Source organism: Urocampus carinirostris, chromosome 8 (genome assembly GCF_059441175.1).
Source record: "Urocampus carinirostris isolate Australia breed hairy pipefish chromosome 8, RoL_Ucar_1.0, whole genome shotgun sequence".
Taxonomy (NCBI): Eukaryota; Metazoa; Chordata; class Actinopteri; order Syngnathiformes; family Syngnathidae; genus Urocampus; species Urocampus carinirostris.
Genome location: NC_142356.1, coordinates 42470394 through 42491886, shown reverse-complemented (window position 1 = coordinate 42491886; position 21493 = coordinate 42470394). Strand labels below are relative to the sequence as shown.

The 21493-nt window shown below is 42.2% G+C and overlaps 1 protein-coding gene across 4 annotated transcripts in view; it reads right to left on the bottom strand.

Annotated features, from left to right (window-relative positions):
- fam114a1 (family with sequence similarity 114 member A1) overlaps positions 1–20781 on the bottom strand; it is a 39559-nt gene extending 18778 nt beyond the window's left edge. For 3 of the 4 annotated variants that reach the window (XM_088342765.1, XM_088342767.1, XM_088342766.1), the window contains exons 1-4: positions 20715–20781; positions 12343–12597; positions 1613–1700; positions 1321–1541 (exon numbers count right to left, since the gene is read on the bottom strand). In XM_088342765.1, the coding sequence (XP_088198891.1) occupies positions 1321–1541; positions 1613–1700; positions 12343–12591 (558 nt within the window). In that variant the 5' untranslated portion in view covers positions 12592–12597; positions 20715–20781. Of the gene's footprint in view, positions 1–1320; positions 1542–1612; positions 1701–7715; positions 7773–12342; positions 12598–20714 lie in introns of those variants that run through there. The other variant, XM_088342769.1, reaches the window with a different exon arrangement.
- Between the last annotated feature and the right edge of the window lie 712 nt (positions 20782–21493).

The window sequence follows — 21493 nt, the reverse complement described above, 5'->3', positions numbered from 1 at the left end:
AATTTGGGGGAGCTTCAAAGACAGTGGGCTGAAGCTGGAGTCCAGGTATCAAAAGCCACAGTTCACAGACGTGTCCGGGAAATGGGCTACAATAGCCGTATTCCCATGGTCAAGCCACTTCTGAACTCAAGACAACGGAAGAAGCGTCTGACTTGGGCTATGGAGAAGAAGCACTGGACAGTTGCAGAGTGGTCCAAAGTCCTCTTTTCAGACGAAAGCAAGTTTTGCATTTCATTTGGAAGTCAAGGCGCCAGAGTCTGGAGAAAGGCTGGAGAGGTGCAAAATCCAAGTTGCTTGAAATCCAGTGTGAAGTTCCCACAGTCAGCAATGGTTTGGGGAGCCATGTCAGCTGCTGGTGTTGGTCCACTGTGTTTCATCAAGTCCAGAGTAAATGCAACTGTGTACCAAGAGATTTTAGAGCACTACATGCTTCCATCTGCTGAAAAGCTCAATGGAGATGAAGATTTCATTTTCCAGCATGATCTGGCACCTGCCCACAGTGCCAAAACCACCAGTAACTGGTGCACTGACCATGGCATCACTGTCCTTGATTGGCCTGCTAATTCCCCTGACCTGAACCCCATCGAGAATTTGTGGGGTATAGTTAAGAAGAAGATGAAAGACACCAGACCTACAAATGCAAATGAGCTGAAGGCCGCTATCGAAGCATCCTGGGCATCAATAACACCTCAGCAATGCCACAGGCTGATTGCCTCCATGCCACGCCGGATTGATAATAATAATAATAATAATAATTTCCTTTGTATTGTCATTCTTTGTAACAATGTACACAGAACGAAATGTCGATACACCTGACCCGTTGTAGCGGGTCGATGCAGCCGCAGCCAGAGGGCGCCGCCATTATACCAATTAGGTATGTCTCGGTCGAGGCGCGAACCATCGACCTCCCAGTCTCAAAGCGGGCACACTGCCATCTAGGCTACTGAGCTGGTTGCAGTAATCCGCGCAAAAGGATTCCCAACCAAGTACTGAGTGCATCAATGGACATTTTCAAATGTTTGATTTAGTTTTGCTGTTATAAAATTATTTTTTTTACTTGGTCTGAGGAAGTATTCTAATATTTTGAGATAGGATTTTTGAGTTTTTTTCAGCTGTAAGCCAAAATCAGCAATATTCTAATTTTCTTAGACAGTCCAGTATATATATATATATATATATATATATATATATATATATATATATATATATATATATATATATATATATATATATGTATACTATTATCATGCTTTGTTTTAGTAAAAAAGTAAATTGAAGACTTCCTTGTATACAAAAAGGAAGGTGGGTCTTTTTGCTTACCGTGTTGTGCACAGCATTGGAGATGGCAGAGAAGACACCCCTGTTGGAAGCAGCGTAGTTCGCGTTTTCAGGACTTGATGTCTGGACATTTCCCCGCCTCCCCTCCTCGTTCTCCCCTTCTGCATCTCCCTGCTTCTCTTCCGTGGCCTCCTCCCCGACAGAAGTCTTGTGGAGACGCAGGGCCTCCCCTGCCTTGACCTTGACAGACGTCAGACTGTGACCTGTTATTCATAAAAGACTAACATGAAAATCCACGGCAGAAGACCGAAGGTAGGTTGAGGTGGGCACTTACCCACTGTGGAGGTGGCGCTGCTCAGGAGGCTTTTGCCCCACGAACCCCAACCTTCCCAAGCTTGATCATGAGTTTTTTCACCGGTGCTCTGCAAACAACATATGACATTGTTGGTTTAGAAGAATGACCTGACACAATGTTCAGTTTACCATGCTTATTTAACGATTTTCACAACAGGAAACCCAATCTTGTCAACAACACCAAATTTGTACAATTTAAGTGTCCAGAATATTCTTGGTGACGCCATTTTCAGTTCCATGATACAAAAGTGCTTTCCAGATCATGTCAATTTCGTTCAGAGTTGACTCTTGTTTGTCCACAATATTCTCCCCTTTAATTACTACAAATCATCAAGATTTAACCGTGACGTTATTGGGTTAACTTTTGCTTCCGTGTTATCGAGTGGCGGGAGTTTTGTGTTGCTCACGTCGTCGCGACTACGAGATCGATTCAGATTCCTGCTATATCAGAATTCCGGACTGGGATTTTTTTATCTTGAACAGCTGAAAAGTTTCAGGTAAGTATCTCAGACGATTGGCGTAAGGTAAGTGCCGCGCACAATTGTTTACAGTTGCGCTGCTGCCGATCGCTGGTGAAGGGCAACCCCTGCCCCGGCTGCTAAGACGCTCCTCGGCTTCCGACTGCTCACAAGTGAGTATGGGTTGTTGTAAAGGGTGCTTCCACTTCCGTAGGCAGGTAGCCCTTCTAGAGGGACGTGTCCGTGAGCTAGAGCAGTTTAAAAGGAAAATGTTAAGTGCCGCGGACACTACTGCTAGCGTGGGTTGTAGCGAACCTGCTAGTCTGGTTAGCATTAGCCCTAAACGGCATGCTAATCGCGGTGAGCCAATCCAGACACATAATAAGTTCAGCCCCCTAGCTAGTCCCACTCCACCCCGGTCTACTGGCTCCCGCACCCTAGTGATAGGTGACTCCATCACCCGTAACATAAAGCTTAGCACCCCTGCCACGGTTATGTGTATTTCTGGGGCTAGAGCACCCGACATTGAGGCTAATTTGAGGGAGCTGACTTGCAAATCTAGACACCAGGACAGGGCTAGCTACACTGATATAGTCATTCACATCGGCCCTAATGATACTAAAATGAGGCAATCTGAGATTACAAAGAAAAATATTGCTAGGACCTGTAATCTCGCCAGAAAGATCGAGCATCGAGTAATTGTCTCTGGCTCCTTGCCTGCGAGAGGCAATGATGAGAGGGTTAGCAGACTAGTCTCGCTAAACCGGTGGCTAGCAAGTTTCTGTAGTCAGCAGGGATTTAGTATGTGGATAACTGGCCTGCTTTCTATGGCCGACCTGACCTGCTGAGGAGAGACGGCCTTCATCCTAACTGGGAAGGTGCTCTCACTCTTTCTAAAAATATAGATTACTGTTTAGGCCTTCCATGACAGGGTACACTAGTGCAGGCCAGGTCACAGGTGATTAGTGAACTTGTAACCACGGGTGTGGAGTCTGTATTGCTAGAGCTAACTAGCGCTATGCTAGATTCATGCAGTTCACATAGTTTTTGTAGTTTAGAGCCTTCCATTGCCTGCACCACACACCCTGATCTGTACTCTTCTATATCATCCTCTTCTGTTCTTCTTACCTCTGATTCTCCCTTGTTAGGTGAGGAGAGAGAAGAAATAACATTATTTTCTACTACTAGTCATCCTGCTACTCCACCTGTCAACAATATTCCTGTGATTTGGAATTCGGGCCGCATCTGCCGCCATGCAAGGCACAAGACCCGGGACTGGCAGTATAATCTTGTAGAGGTTACCACTAAAGTTACCATTAAGGTTCAAAACTCGGGAAAGTGTTCAGCTCAGTCCACAGTGCGGAAGCTTGGCCTTCTGAATATTAGATCACTAGCCTCCAAAGCTTTACTTGTCAATGGCCTTATTAATGAACACAATCTTAACCTTATTGGCCTTTGTGAGACCGGGTTTGTAGTGTTAAATGAGGCTTCTCCCCCTAACTTTGTGAGATCGCACTTGGCACGACCATGCAAAAAAGGTGGCGGCGTTGCTTAATATCTGAAAGTAGGTTGAAATTTACTCCCGGTACACCTACTGTTTTTAAAACGTTTGAAGCACTTGTTATGAGGTCCTTAATGTCAACACCAATTTATGTAGTTGTTGTGTATCGCCCACCTGGACCATATTGGCGGCGCGACTACACGCAGCGGCTGATGTCCCTCCAGTAAATCTTTTTACTTTAAGTGTTCTTTTTTCTCTCATCTTTTCTTTTATAAATACCTGTTCGGCAACTATCACCTTAAGTCGCCAGGAACTTATTAACCTGGGTCAAAGATTAGATTTCGACTCATTTCACGATTACAACACCAACAACAACATCCCAAAGGACATACGAAGACCACCGGGATCTCCCTGGGTTACCTGCCCGCCCATCAAGCGACGGAGACGGCGGAGGGAACGTAAACAAAAACGAGGCTCTCGGGGAGGCCTAGCGAAGAAGCTAAAAAGACGACCACACCGACAAGCGCTTCCGAGTATCTTCCTGACCAACGCCAGATCCATCGTACACAAAATCAGTGAGCTTGAGCTGCGGATAGCTACCAACAACTTCGTACGGAATAGCAACATTTTTGTGATTACGGAGTCATGGCTTGACCCGTGGATCCCCGACGCTGCAGTTCAGCTAGCAGGACGCACGCTACACCGATACGACCGCAACGAAGACTCCGGCAAAAAAAGAGGTGGGGGACTATGCATTTACGTACATAATGCGTGGTGCAATAACAGCAGAATTATTGATGCACACTGCTCGCCCGATCTAGAGTTTCTGGCGGTATCGTGTAGACCATTCTATATACCGCGAGAGCTAACTGTGCTCATTGTGATAGCTGTTTACATTCCTCCGGATGCTAACGCTAGCACAGCGCTAAACCTTCTACTCGCCGCTATAAACATCCAACAGCTTGCACACCCCGACGGAGCTTTCATTATCGCTGGCGACTTTAATAAGGCATGTTTAAGGACTTTTCTTCCAAAATTCTATCAATATGTGAACTGTGCAACAAGGGGTGAAAAAACTTTGGACCGCGTTTACAGCAACCTCAGAAACGCATACAAAGCTTCCCCCCTCCCCCACCTAGTAAATTCGGATCACCTATGCCTATCCCTTACCCCCTCATACACCCCCATCCGAAGGAAAACAAAACCTGTAACGAGGACAATACAAACGTGGCCTGAGGGAGCCCTCTCCAAGCTGCAGGACTGTTTTGATCAAACTTGCTGGGAGGTATTTGAACACCATGACCTCCAGAAATTCACTGACACGGTTTTATCCTACATCCGTTACTGCACGGATGAAGTCACAGTATATAAAAAAATCAAAAACTACCCAAATCAAAAACCCTGGATGTCCAGCGAGGTGCGCACCCTCCTCAAACACCGCAACACCGCCTTCAGGTCTGGAGACAAGGCTCTTTACGGGGTGGCCAGGGCTGACCTGAAGAGAGGCATCAAGGAAGCAAAAGCAGCCTACACAAGGAGGATCGAGCACCTCTTCGCTGGAAATGACCCGAGGAGGATGTGGCAGGGCCTCCAACACATCACCAACTTCAGAGGCCACAACCTGGCAGCTGTTGAGGCTGAGGCTTCACTAGCTGAGGACCTTAATCAGTTCTTCGCTCGCTTTGAAGCTGGTAGGCCACAAACAGCCACATCACACCTACCAACAACCAGCAGCAACTCTCTCACATTTCAGGAGCACGAAGTTAGGCGTGCGCTGAATACCATAAACCCCAGGAAGGCAACTGGCCCGGATGGAGTACCAGGGAGGGTACTCAGGGACTGTTCCAATCCGCTGGCTGGGGTCTTCACCACCATCTTCAACCGGTCCCTGTCACAGGCGACCGTCCCACCTTGCCTCAAAACCTCCACCATCATTCCCATCCCCAAAAAGTCAGCAGTGGAAAGCCTCAACGACTACAGGCCTGTAGCTCTTACGCCTGTGGTCATGAAGTGCTTCGAGAGGTTAGTGTCCCGGCACATCAAAAACTCCCTGCCACTCACACTGGACCCCCACCAGTTTGCCTACAGGGCAAACCGCTCCACTGACGACGCCATAAACACAGCACTTCACACCGTGCTGAAACACCTGGACCACCGGGGGAGCTACGTCAGAATGCTCTTTCTGGACTTCAGCTCAGCCTTCAACACCATTATCCCGGAGATCCTGGTGGATAAACTTGCACACCTAGGACTCTCTCCCTCCATCTGCCACTGGATAATGGACTTCCTCTCCAACCGCCCACAGTCGGTGAAACTCGGTACCCACGTCTCTCCCACCCTAACACTGAACACTGGCTCCCCCCAAGGTTGTGCACTGAGCCCCCTGCTTTTCACCCTCTACAGCTCCGACTGCTCACCGACCCACCCCACAAATACTATAATTAAGTTCGCTGACGATACCACCTTGATCGGCCTCATCTCTGAAGGGGACGAGGCGGCATACAGGGATGAGGTGGAGTCACTTTCAACGTGGTGTTCGGAAAACCACCTCATATTGAACACCACAAAAACAAAAGAACTGATTCTGGATTTCAGAAGGAATGGCAGGAATCCAGCACCACTCACCATAAAAGGAGACTGTGTAGAGAGAGTCCACTCTTTCAAATTTCTGGGTGTGCACATATCCGACGACCTCTCCTGGTCTGCAAACACCAGAGCGGTGGTAGGGAAGGCCCAGCAGCGACTGCACTTCCTGAGATTGCTCAGGAAAAATAACCTAAAACAGCAGCTGCAGGTGTCCTTCTACAAAGCCACAGTGGAGAGCATCCTAACATACTGCATCACGGTGTGGTATGCTGGGTGCACAGCAGCAGACAGGAAAAAGCTCCAGAGGATCATCAAAACAGCCCAGAGAATCGTCGGCTGCTCTCTGCCCAGTCTGGAGGACATTGCCTGCTCTCGCTACCTCAGCAGAGCAGAAAACATCATCATGGACTTTTCTCACCCCGGCCACCACCTCTTCGACCTGCTGCCTTCCGGCAAGCGCTACAGGTCACACAAAGCAAAAACAAACAGACTCAGAGACAGCTTCTTCCCCACAGCCATTACCACCCTAAACAGACACCGCACAAAAAAACTGAAAACTGTTGCAAAAAACTACCTCACACGAATGTAAAATGGTACTCACGTACATGCTGTCTGCACTATGTTTGTTCACTGCTCAAAACAGACACAGCACAAAAAACCTGAAAACTTGTGCCAACACTACCTCATACGAATATAATGGTACTAATGTCTATGTTCTTGCACATGTCGACTGCACTACGTTTACTGCTCACCTTGCACAATGTCTGACCATTTCCTTTTTTCTGCACTATGTTGTCTATGTTTGCACCAATGCATATGCTGACTATTTTTTGCACTATGATGACTTTGCACCAAATGCAATATTGCACAACCCTTACGATACCAACGGTATCACGACAACACTGTATGTAACATCCCACATGCCGACATTTCTTGTGTAAATACCATGTAAATTATAACTATAGCCTTATCCCCCTTGTTTTATAACCTTATCTTCTCTGTTCCTTTATCTTCTTGGCTCATACCTCACTGTGAATGTGTAAAACTGGAGTGTCATGCCCAATTTCGTTGTCACAATATGTTAACCCATTTTGTAACAATGACAATAAAGGTATATTCTATTCTATTCTATTCTATTCTATTCAAATTTTTTGGATGAATTTTCGGAACTGTTAACAGACTTAGTAACTTATGCAGACAATGTTGTAATTATTGGTGATTTTAATGTTCACAAAAACCCCCCATCAAATTCACTTGTGATTGCTTTTAAGTCACTGATTGATACATTTGGTTTTAATCAAATAGTTGATGTGCCCACTGTAGCGACCCTCGTTCATGCACGACACTAGGTTTCACAATCTCTGGTTTATTGCCTGCATTCAGTAAATAAAACAATACAAAAGTCAGGGGTCTCTGTTCTCGACTGCAATTATCTTCAACGCTTACAAAAATCACTTAAGCTACAGCAAGCAGACAACATGCGAGCACATTAATAATGAAACTTCGATAATAACAATGAACATAACTTTCCCACGTACCTGCATTCAGTAAATAACACAATACAAAAGTCAGGGGTCTCTGTTCTTGACTGCAATTATCTAAAATATTGAAGATACAAAAGAACGGGTCATCACTCAACAGGCCGCACCTCGTGGCGTGTTTGCATCAAAACATGTTGCATTTTCATTTCAAGCTGTATTACTTAACTTCTTATTTAGTGCTTTTTTAATATACATCATTTAGAACCACTTATATATCTTTATATACAAAAATAATTTCGAAAGCAGCTCAAATGTCTAGCAAAATATGCATTTTTTTATCCAACTGATATTGGGCACATCTTACCTTCAACGCTTACAAAAATCACTTAAGCTACGGCAAGCGCTGAAGCCCATAAAGTGCCAAACGAAAAAAACAGTCGCAGAGGCCCATGACTTAACAACCGAATGAGGTACCGGAATATTAACAGTGATACAACAAAAACACAGATTTTGTGAGAATTCAAAAAAACATTCAAAACAATCAAATTTCAACTCTGTTACACCACTCATAAAGATGGGAACACTCTAGATCTTGTTCTGACCCGGGGTGTAGTAGCCTCAAATGTTACAGTGTTACCGTATCCTAATGCCATCACTGATCACTATCTTGTTAAGTGTGAGGTGCAGTTTAATATTTAATGTGATAAGGAAAATTTAGGCTTTAGTAGTCGCAATATCCGCCCTGCAACGGCATTAGCTTTAAAAGAACTATTATCTGCAGCCTTCCCTTTGTACACTGGGTCTGTTGACTCACTAACTACTTTGCTTTAGTTAATGTTCTTGATTCTGTGGTACCCCTAAGGCATACATTTCGACATAAGAAGCATACACCTTGGTTTACCGCAGAAACCAGGTCACTCAAACAAGATTGCAGCAAACTTGAACGAAAATGGCGCACTACAATGCTGGAGGTCTTCCGACTGGCCTGGAGTGACAGCTTGCTGAAATATAAAGTAGCTCTTGCCTCAGTTAAACCATCGTTTTTCTCTAAGATAATTGTTATACATAAAAATAATCTGAATTTTTTTTCGACACAATGGCGAAACATACCAGACAACAACTTAACCCAAATAGTTCTACTTATTCTGCTAATGACTTTATGGATTTTTTTAATAAAAAGATTCAACTATCAGGAAAGAAATCTTGAATGAACGCTCTGCAACCACGTACTACCTCAAAGATGCGGAGGTGTTAGGTAAAGACCCTGTCAGCGGTTGTTCAGAAACATTCTCCAGTTTTAATGATTTGTCCCTTGATAGTCTTACACAGATGGTCAGTAGGGCCAAACAATCTACTTGCCTGCTTGATCCGTTTCCAGCTTCACTGGTGAAGGATCTGTTTGGGATCTTAGGACCTCATTATCTCATCTCATTAGCTACACCGCTTATCCTCAGTAGGGTCGCGGGGGTGCAGGAGCCCATCCCAGCAATCATCGGGCAGTGGGCAGGGGACACCCTGAACTGGTTGCCAGCCAATCGCAGGGCACTCGGGGACAGACAACTCACTCGCTCATTCACACCTAGGGCCAATTTGGACCGGCCAGTCCACCTGAAAGGCATGTTTTTGGAATGTGGGAGGAAACCGGAGTGACCGGAAGAAACCCACGCAAGCACGGGGAGAACATACAAACTCCGCACAGGAAGTCTGGAGCTGGATTTGAACCCACGTAGGAGGTTCCCAAGACATGAACTGTGCCGCACATAGGCTAACCACTGCGCCGCCGTGCTGCCTGTTTTAAATATTATTAATATATCGCTATCCTCGTTCCTGTAGCCTTCAAATCTGCCGTCGTTAAACCCACGCTTAAGTGACCTAATCTTGACCCAGAAAGCCTAGGTAATTATAGGCCAGTGTCAAATCTGCCATTTTTTGCAAAATTACTTGAAAAGGTCCTTGCACAGCAGCTAAATGACTTCATGTCGGAAAATAACCTCTTTGAAACTGTCCAGTCAGCATTTAGGGCAAATCACTCTGAGACAGCCCTGGCTAAAATAACCAATGATCTCCTTTTAGCAATAGATTCCGGTGCCTCATCAATGTTACTGCTGCTGGATCTCAGTGCTGCTTTTGATACTGTCGACCACAACATACTACTTGTTCGTCTGGAATGCATTGGTATCTCAGGAACTGTACTCTCGTGGTTTAGGCCCTACCTGTCAGACAGGATGCAATGTGTTAACTATGGCAATCTGACCTCTAAACACTTTAATGTCCCCTGTGGCGTTCCGCAAGGCTCTGTACTTGGCCCCCTTCTTTTTAGTATTTATATGCTTTCCCTTGGTGACATTATCCACAAGTATAATATTAGTTTCAATTGCTATGCAGATGACACTCAACTGTATGTGCCACTGGAGACACCTAGACAGTTAAGTTGTAGAAATCTGGAGGCTTGCCTTACTGAGATTCAAAGATGGATGTCACTTAATTTTTTGCGCCTTAACCCAGAAAAAACTGAAATTTTGATTAGTGGTCCTGCTCATTGTCGTGATTTGTCTTCAAACAATGCCCTGAACCTGGAAAAATGTAATGTAATGGGGCGGCATTAGCTAAGGAGGTAGAGCGCCCGTCTGGGGATCAAGAGATCTCAGGTTCGAATCCCGGCTCCTCTGTGTTACATGTCGAAGTGTCCTTGGGTAAGACACTGAACCCTTGATGTCACTTAATTTTTTGCGCCTGAAATGTTGATTAGTGGTTCAGCTCATTGTCGTGAGTGGTTTTCAAACACTGCCCCGAACCTAGACAAATGTAATATCACCTATAGTGACTCGGTCAAAAATCTAGGTGTTATATTTGATCCTTATCTGTCGTTCAGTCCCACATGAAAAATATTACTACAGTGGCTTTCTATCACCTCTGTAATATTGCGAAAATTAGTTCGATGCTGTCCCATTCAGATGCAGAGGTTTTAATTCATGCGTTTATTACTTCTCGACCCGATTACTGTAATGTATTGCTTTCTGGTCTCCCGATGCCTAGCATCAAAAGTTCGCAGCTGGTTCAGAATGCGCCAGCGACTCTTGACTGAGACAAAAAAGTTTGAGCATATTACTCCTGTAATGGCCAACTTGCACTGGCTCCCAGTGCACTTGAGATGTGACTGTATGGTTCTCTTATTAACATATAAATGTTTGCATGGACTTGCACCCTCTTACCTCTCCGATTTGATTTCCCCCTATGTTCCTGCACGGAGCCCCTGCTCGGAAATTCCCGGTCTACTTGTGACTCCGAGAGCCAGGAAGTCTGCAGGCTCGAGAGCGTTCTCCATCCGGGCTCCGGTGCTATGGAATGCTCTGCCTCCGGAGATAAGATCTGCTACCTCAATGGAAGTTTTTAAATCTAGACTTAAAGACACACTTATATTCAAAAGCGTATGATTGATGCCATTGACCAGCTGGCAGAGATGGGAAGCTGCGTCATTGCCGTTATGGCCTTTCTGGACTAGTTTACAGGCTGGGGGCGTCGTTGCTGTCATACACTTTCCGGACAAATTTCAACATGCTAACTAGTGTTCTCTTTTATTGATGTTTACTATTGTTTGTGTACTGTAACTCAATGCTAAATCCATTCCAACCTGGTCATCCTGCAAGGGGATTACCACTTGTAAGGCCCCTTCTCAAAGTTTCTTTATTCCTCATGCTGAGGGTTTTGAGTTTTTCCTTGCCCGCATGTTGGTTTAAGATCAGGTAATGGTGTAATTGTAATCCTGCGCAGTCCTTCGAGACATTTTTGTGATTAAGGGCTATATAAATAAATGTGACTTGACTTGACTTGAATCAACCAAAGTATTTCTCAAGTGGCCTGTCCAATTGTTTGAGAGTCTGTGTAAACTAGGGGTTGCAAATGAAAATTAGATATAAGTCTTAGCTTTTTTTCATACGTTTTGAGCCCATTTATGTACGTTTTGTGCATGTTTACATGTGTTTTTGTGTGTATTCACATACGTTTTGTGTGTTCAAGTACATTTCGTGCGTGTTTATGTGGGTTTTATGTGCTTACTTACGCTTTTGTACGTGTTTACAGACGTTTTTATGTGTATTTGCGTACGTTTTGTGCATGTTTATGTACGTTTTTGTCAGTGTCTGACACTCAGGACAAAAAGTTACCGGACACCAGGGCAGACAACTCTGAAAAGTTGCCTGCCCAGCCATAAAGTTGCCTGCCCCATTTTTCACAATTTGAAACACAATAAGACGACTAATCGCAAAAAAACATTGTTGTAAAGTATTAAGGATTGATCATCAGAATATATAACACAACAACACTTTAAAATTAAGTTTATTATAAATCTACTTATAACATTACTGAGGATAAGCGGTGGAGATAATAGATGGAAATATTTACTTTCCCTGGTAGCTAGTTACTTTAACATGGAGTAATTCAGGTACTGAGCCAGTTACTATTTGAAAGAAGTAATGAGTAACAATAACCAATCACTTCTTTAAAGTAAAGTGCCCAACACTGCTAATGCGGAACATGCAAGTAGGTCTCAGCTTCAAATATGTTGGTTACCAGTTATAGACGGACTTAGCTGAAAATAAAGACGTCAGTGGCACTGAATGTGTGAACTGATGCATTTTTTTGACAGAAAAACACTTCATCTGTCTAATTAGTGTGACCAACCAACCTGTTCATTCTTCTCTTCCTCTGGCTCCAGGCTCACAGATTGGTCACATTCAGCCACCTGACCCTCAGGCTCCAACTGACTCTCTAAAGAAGATAGGGAGTCTTTGGAATCCTTGGTTTCTTCTTCAGAGTTCTGAAGGGGCTTCTGTACTTCAACGGGGGGTTCAGGAACATCCTGGTCACAACACAACTCGGCGTTCAGTCCAGGTGGAGGCGGGCCCTCGGCATTGGAGGGTGAGGACTGGGACATGCTGATCTGCAAGAAAGGAAAAATAATTCTTCTTCTTTCTTATATAATCAACTGAACATAACGCGGGTGTCATAGACCAGAAACGGACACAGGACCCAATAGCGCTCGTTTTGTCAGTTTTTTTTAATAGAGAGGGAGAGCAGGGCTTGCTTCCACGATCCGACGGTTGACGGACAAGAGGAGCAGGAGATGCGGAAGTGGCACTTCCGTGTCCAGCGAGGAGGGTCGAAGACAGGCGGGAATTAGAAGTCGCTAGCCAGGACTGGAGAGCAAAGGCGGTGTCAAGTTCGGAAACGACGTCGGAAACAGGAGGCAGGCAGATAACAGGGCAAAACAGATCGGATAACAGGCAGGCAGAACGGGGCAGAGTCAGGTCCGGAGACAGGTTGGCCACGAGGATCAGGCAGAGAACAGCAGGGCAGCAACAGAGTCTGACGTAAGAGCTTACTGAGCTGGAGGCAACAGTTCGCATAACGATCTGACGGCTTCCTCTTGGAAGCCGGGGGTTTAAAAAGAGTACAGCCAATCAGCTGTCCGGGCTTTTGGCGTCAATTAAGCAGTCGCAGGTGCTCTGAATCGGCAATTATGACAGCGGGATTTGGATGACTCATGTTCATAAGCTAAAGTGATTTGATTTGTTGCATTTAATCCATTTTCCTTGTTGATACACAAGAAGTCCAATATAATGAAAAATATTTACTCCCACAACAGCAAAGAAAAAAAAAAAAGAATCCTATGATGTACATGAGAATACAGGTGTTTTATAGGTGTCACGTTTATCTATGTGTTTATGTTCCTTCTTTACTTTTATTTTACTTTTTTGTGTCTTTTTTCCCTTTTTTTTCTCTTTCTTCATTTATTTATTTCTTCAAATCTTTTTTTCTCAACTTTTGTTTTTCCTCCTTTTTTGTTCTTTTTCCTTTTTTCTTTTTTTTTCTTTTTTTCCATTTTGTTATTTTCTCTCTATTTATTTATTTATTTATTTTAATCTTTTTTTTTCAAATCTTATTATTTCGCCTTACTTTTTTCCAATCGTTTTACTGTTTTTCTACCTTATTTCTTTATCTCATTGCCTCCCTGCTTGGCGCTCAGCATTAAGGGGTGGAATGGGGGGTTTGCTCACCTAATGACTAAAATGGCTGCGCCCTGTTTGGCTGCGGCTGCATCGGCTCGCTACAGTTTAACTGTACGGGTCAGGTGTATCTACATTTCGTTCTGTGTGCATTGTTACAAAGAATGACAATACAAGTAAATTGTTATTATTATTATTATTTATTCGTCTATTTTTGAGTTTTTGCTTTTTCTCTTTTTTCTCCTTTTTTGTTTTCTCTCTATTTACTTCTTTTCTTTGTTTTCTCTACTTTTTCATGTTTTTCCCCAAACAAAAATGTTCTCAATCTGGATTACTTTTTTTGTTTTAGTTTTTTTTCAACTCTCAATTTTTATTTTCCTCCTTTCGTCTTGTTTTCCTTCCTTTCTCTCTCTTTTCATTTTTTCCCCTTTCTCTCATTTGTTTTCCCTTCCCTCACTTTTTTCCTTCCCTTTTGTCTCTTCACGGTTATCCGTTGCATTTCGAGCTGCAACAACAATTTAATAAAACAAATAAAATCAATTATTAAAAGCGTTGGCAACGAATTAGTTCATCAAGTCGTTGTGTCGCGCGATTTATGCGTCACTCAGCATGTCACTGAGCTAGTGACGCCACACGCATCAACTGTCAGCGAGCATAACAGAGCGAGGTGGTTTGCGAACTGAGGCGCTATTTTCAAAGGCTACGGTCAATTCAAATCATGAAAAAAGACAGACACGAAGAAAGCGAAAGTGTGGGAGCACTACACACTTCATGAGACAAATAAGTGCGCAAAAGTGATATGGCACGGAAGCACTACCATGGTGAGGCAGCAATCAAAACCAAAACATGGAGTCACAGACGAGGATGAAGGGAGTTCAGTAGAAAGGTAAGCCACTACATTATTTGTTTTTATTCGTTCGTTATTTGCCTTTTTAAGTGTGGAAACGTAACCTTCGTCTCTGGTCTGGTAAATAGCTGATGATAGTGTTTTCTTTTTAGATGAATAATTACTGCACGCTTGTGTGTGAGATACTTTTCATTTCAGTTAAATCATATTAAGCAGTGTTTGATAGTGCTTTGTATAAAATCACTCAACTTTAACTACATGCTGGAAAGATTAAGCATCAAGTTTGAATTTTCTGGCAAAGTTTGAATGATTAAGTAGGAAAACGTAAAATTTGTCTCTCGCTTGGCGTGCCAGCGTTTGCTTGACAGCTTCATTGTGACTGCGTGTGTGTGAGAGATACTTTTTATTCTAGTTAAATGAAAAACTGAAGTTTATTTGGACACAAGTACAAAAACTTGTTGGTGTAGAATTTGTCCAGACCTACAAATACCTGGGTGTGCAGCTGGACAACAAACTGGACTGGACTGCCAACACAGAAGCTCTGTGTAGGAAAGGGCAAAGCCGACTTTACTTCCTCAGAAGGCTGGCCTCCTTCAAAATCTGCAAAAAGCTTCTGAAAATATTCTATGAGACAGTTGTGGCAAGCGCCCTCTTCTATGCGACAGCGTGTTGGGGAGGCAGCGTCAAGAAGACGGATGCCTCTCGTCTTACTAAACTGGCTAGGAAAGCGAGCTCTGTTGTGGGCAAAGAGCTGGACAGCCTAACAACAGTAGCTGAGAGACGGGCACTGGAAAAGCTGCGGTCAATCATGGACAATCCATCGCATCCACTACACGGCATTATCTCTAGACAGAAGAGCAGTTTCAGCGACAGACTGCTGTCACTGTCTTGTACTACGGACAGACTGAAGAGATCTTTTCTTCCTCATGCCATGAGGCTCTTTAACTCTACCCGGCAGAGTAAAAGCCCACATTAAACCACACCACCTACATTGCATATTACCGAATTTTATTGCAATATGTATTCTGTGTAGCACTATTTAGATATTCTATATAACACGCTACAGTGGGCATTTGCAGGTCACACTGGGTATTTGTATATGGTATTCTTTTTGCTTTATTATTGTATTGTTCTCAGCTCAGGGATGCTGCTGGAAATGTGAATTTCCCTTCGGGGATGAATAAAGTATCTATCTATCTATCTATCTATCTATCTATCTATCTATCTATCTATCTATCTGAAAACAGTACCAAACACTAACTAACAAAAGGGAGCAACAAATTATTTGCACCAAACCCACAAAAAAAATCAGCTGAATAATAAAATATCATCATACACATGAGCCCAAAGAGAGTAGGGTTGAGCAGTGTTTAATTGTGCTTTACAAAAAAAGCGCAACTTGCACACAATGGTGTAATAAATTAAAGATCAAGCATCAAGTTTTACTTTTCTGGCAAAGTCTGAGTGATAATTGTGTCATACTATACGTTTTTATCTCATTAGAAAACAGCAAACAATGACAAGCTTCATGATGAGAATGAGACATCATGTACGCCACAGCAAGCAGCTGTCATGACTGAGATCCTCATCGACATGCTCACCATTTTGCAATGCAAAGTTCTCAAAGAAGGAAGAGTGAGTGAGTTAGTGATCAATGTTGATAGTGGTTACTTTTTGCTTGCTAATGTTGAAAATCATGTTACTTATCAAGGTTGCCCATTGCCCTCACTTGGGCCCGCTCGTTTGGCGCCAGCTGCTGCTCGTTGCCTGATTGGCTCCCCTCCTAAACTCAGTGCTCTCATTCCCTCCTTTTTAGTCCGTCAACGAACCTCTGCACTTGCAAGACGTGTATTTTGACTCTTTCGGATATCCTGCTTGTGTATCCAGTATCCGGCATCGATCGTGTCTGTCCCGTCCTGTCCGGTATCTTGCTCGTGTATCCAGTATCCGGTATCGATCCCGTCTGTCTAGTCCTATCCAGTATCTTGCTTGTGTATCCGGTATCAATCCCATCTGTCCTGCCCTGTCCGGTATCTTGCTTGTGTATCCAGTATCGTGTATCAATCCCGTCTGTCCCGTCCTGTCTGGTATCTTGCTCGTGTACCGATCCCGTCTGTCCCGTCCTGTCCGTTAACCTGCTCGTGTATCCGGTATTGATCCCATCTGTCCTGTCCGGTATCTTGCTTGTGTAACCAGTATCCGGCATCTGTCCCATCCTGTCCGGTATCGATCCCGTCTGTCCTGTCTGGTATCTTGCTCGTGTATCAGGTATCGACCCCGTCTGTCCCGTCCTGTCCGGTATCTGCTTGTGTATCCTGTATCTGGTATCAATCCCATCTGTCCTGTCCGGTTTTGATCTTGCCTGCCTCTGGCTTCCTGTTTTCCCACACCTGACTTCTCTTTCTCACTTCTTCTGCCCAGCGATCGCCCAATAGCTGGCGTTTGTGTTCCCGCGCATGACTGACCCGTTACCGTAAAATAAAGCTGGTGTGAAAAACGTTACGCATCTGGGTCCACCGTCTCTTCGGTTTCTGACAGTTACTGAGTTTTCACCTTTGCTTTTTTTCTTGTTCCAAAAGCCCATGTCCTTTTAAATAACAAAAATGCCTTTTTTGCACTTTTTGAAAAAGACTATCTTATACTTTTGCATGTGTATACCACTGAATGGTATGTATTTTTGTTTATTGTTCAGTTATTTGACAAACACTTGGAATGTTAATGTTGATACGAGTCGCAGGGTTTTCGGATTTGCAATGATTTAATGTTCCAAAAGCATCTCCCTTAAACAACAAAGATGCTTTTTTGCACTCCATTCCAAAAAAGTATATATTTCCAGGTGTATAACATACATTTGTATGTATTTTTCTGTGTTTTAACAAACACTGATTTTCTTATTGTTTAATATTGTACAATATTCTGTTTTCTGCACTATTTTCTTAATTGTCCACAAAATTTCAATATTTGAATAAAGAAGAGGAAATTGATAATGTGTTTTGATTATCCAATTCATCACTTGATTAAGAAATATAATCGTCAGATAAATTGATTATTAAAATAATTGTTAGTTGCAACCCTTACCTAAAACATCTCATCTCATCTCATTAGCTGCACCGCTTATCCTCAGTAGGGTCGGGGGGTACTGGAGCCCATCCCGGCAATCATCGGGCAGGGGACACCCTGAACTAGTTGCAGGGACAGACAACTCGCTCGCTCAATCACACCTAGGGACAATTTGGACCGGCCAATCCACCTGAAATGCATGTCTTTGGAATGTGGGAGAAAACCGGAGTGCCCGGAGGAAACCCACGCAAGCGCGGGCAGAACATACAAACTCCACACAGTAAGTCCGGTAGCTGGATTTGAACCCACACAGGAGGTTCCCAAGACCTTAGAACTGTACCGCACACGCGCTAACCACTGCCCCGCCGTGCTGGCCTACCTAAAACATATTTTGCAAAAATATTTGACTTATAATTTAGAAACATATAAATCTGGCATGAATCTGGAACATCTTTTCTTGTTGAGGATTTTTTTAACAATGAAAATGACTAAAAAAAAACGCGCTGTAGAGAAGGTTCCACGGTACCTGAAAACAATACTGTAGTACTGGACCACCCCCTGCTGGTGAAAGACTGAACATAGTCACTTGTGTGGTCTTGTTTACGCTCACAGAAACGTTTGGTCTTGTTTTTATTTTATTTTATTTTTGCCATAAAAAAAACATTGATAAGAACAGTGAAAATGAATTAATTAAATAATCAATTGAGATTTAAATGAAATTGTGGAGAATCTTAAATGTTTTTTTGTTGTTTTTTTTGTAAACGTTGGACGAGAACAAGCTGCAAATATCCCAGAGTGCAGTAGTAAACAATTCCAGTCACTGATAAAAAATAATTTAACTCAAAGACCATGTATATGTCTGGAGTTACGGAATTAGAGATAATAGTGGTAGCAAACTTTTGTAAAATTAAAATCTCTACTGATTGTTTTGACATGGATATGGTTATTAGTTAAGCAAATTAAACATGCAATTTTGAAACCATTAACCTACATATGTAATTTATCATTTCCAACAGAGAAATTTCCAAATAAAAGGAAAATAGCAAAAGTGATACCAACATAGAAAAATGGACACAAAAGCATCTCCACAAACCACAGACCGATATCTCTGCTTCCTCGGTTCTCTAAAATATTGGATAACTATAATTGATAGACTAGACAAATTCATAGATAGGCATGCATTAATTAACAAAAGTCGATATGGTTTTAGAGCAAACAGATCAACAACAATGGCCGTTAGTGATGCGGTAGAATAAATTGCCAATAGCATAGTAAAGAAGAGATATGAAGCTGGGCTATTTATTGACTTAAAAAAAGCTTTTGATACCATTTATCATAATATACTAATGAAAAAACTGGACCCACATGGCATCAGGGGAGTGGCATCTGTTGTGGAGTACCACAGGGTTCGGTCCTAGGTCCAAAGCTATTCAATTTATATATTTACGATATATTTAATGTTTCAAAACTATTAAAATTAGTCATATTTGCAGATGACACTAACATTTTTGATTCCAATTATAATTGTACTAATCTAGTAACAAATATTAATAGTGAATTAGTTCACCTAAAAACATGGATGGATATAAACAAATTATCTTTAGATATAAACAAAACTTAAGTGATAATCTTTGGGAATCACAAGGAAAATCCAGACTTGGCGGTGAAAACCGTTGGTGGTTTTTTTGTATTTATTATTATTCAGCCAGTATCAACCATCAACATGATATCTACCGGAAATCATTTTGTCACGCGAAGCTATCGACGTGACTCGTCGCCTTCGATCGGCGCCGGGTTTTTAGACCCAACTGCTGTGTTGGGAGTCATTAGGTGACCAGACCCCCCAATTCCAACCCTTGATGCCGAGCGCCAAGCAAGGAGGCAATGGGTACCAATGTTGTAAGTCTTAGGTATGACTCGGCCGAGGCTTGAACCAGCGACCTCCCAGTCTCGGAGCAGGCGCCCTACCATCTAGGCTACCGAGCTGGTTGCCATAGAAACCGTGTCACAGATTAAATTTTTTGGAGTTACAATAGACAAGTCAATTAAACTGAAAAGACACATACAAACTAAGGTATATAAAAGCATTTGAATTTTTAATAAAGCCAAATTATTTTTAAACTATAATGCATTGTATTTATTTTATTGTTCTCTAGTTTTGCCATATTCAGCGTACTGTGCAGAGGTTTGTAGCAATAAATAAAAAAGCTCGCCCCATACCCTTTTTATACTCCAAAAACGTGCAGTCAGAATTAAACACAAGGTAGGATACTGTGATCAAAATCAATATTATATTTCTGCAGTCCAAATTAATAAAACTATTTGATCTAGTGGAATTTTCCACTTCAGAACTACTATTCAAAGTGAACAATGATGTACTGCCAGAGAACATCCAAAAATTATTCACACAAAAAGAAGGAAGCTATAACTTGAAGGGTGGTAGTAACTTCAAGTTTCAACGTACGTGTCTATATGTTGAGTGAAACTTTGGAAAAAATTACAAGCTGAGCTCAAACAATGTCCAAATATTCAACCGTTCAAATCCAGATTTAAAAAAACAACAACATATCGTCAGAAAGGAAGAAGATGGGGTCTGAATGATATAGCAAATGAATGGTTTAAGCAAATAATACATTTTGTTATTATTATTATTATTAAAAATATTGTGCAGTAATAATTATTATCATAACTTTCAACAACTGTTAATGTTATTATTGTCATTATTATTGGTGTCTAAATGATATTTAGCTACTTTTCCTACTAATTAGTAGCATTATAGAGTTAATTTATGGGTAAAACTTAATAATTAATCTGGTATTGTTATAACTATTTCTATGATGATGATTATTATTATGTTTATAACTGTTGGATGACTATCATTGTATTATTATTAGTATTAACGGTATCCAAAGAATGTCAGTGAGCAGAAGCCTTATACAGTCAATTGAAGGGTCAACCTAATAAATAAGCCTGTTATTGTTATTGTACCGATTATCATGACTATCATTGTACCATAGACAATAGTACAACAGCCAGGAACATACGTTAGATAGTTTTTTGATTGTTTTTGTCATTTATTTAACATATTGTCTGTTTAAACAACTTTGTTTTCTTTCTGAATAAAAAGTGAGAGTGTAGACTCACCAGTTTGGTACCAGCCGGCGAAACCCCTTCCGCCTCTCTCGCCTCTCTCGCCACGTCGGCAGGCGGACTAGCCCTCAAGCCAAAGAGTAACAACTAGTGGCAAGAAAGTTCCCAAAACCTTCCTCAACGATCGTAGCAAAGAGTATAACCGTTCAAGATAATCTAGAATAAACTCTGTGTCTAAAGCCTATTACTGGGCTTGCGTACATTTTGCACGTTTTGTGTGTAATTATTTCGGGATAATGAAACAATAACATCTCGTCAATAAAGTAAAGTTTGGATGTCTGTGGGCGTTTTTTGATCGCACTTTTTAATGGAATATTTTCAAACAAAAATTTTAACAAAATGATAAATACGTATCTGTTAATCTGCTACATTCTAATGTAAAATATAATGATTGATACATTTTGGTTTGCGGTTTTTCAGTGATTTGACTTTGACCCCACAGGAGGGTAATACAACGTAAGAAAGGGATAAAATCGTCCAGTCCTGTGCAACTTCGTTGGGCTGATTCTTATCTAGAATGGAAGGGCTCTCCGGTTCGAATCCCGGTTAAACTCACTGTATATAGTTGAAATCCAGGTGTAACCCAGTATATATCCCTCAGGCACCAGGTACCTATTATGAAATGACACCTAACCACTCCTGAAACCGACTGTCCAGTTAAGTATGACTAAGCCACTTGTAGCACAGCTTTTAATAACTAGAATACATTGATATCTGTTGGAATTTAAATATGTTTTCAGTCATTTCTAACTTCATATAATCATATTTAAATC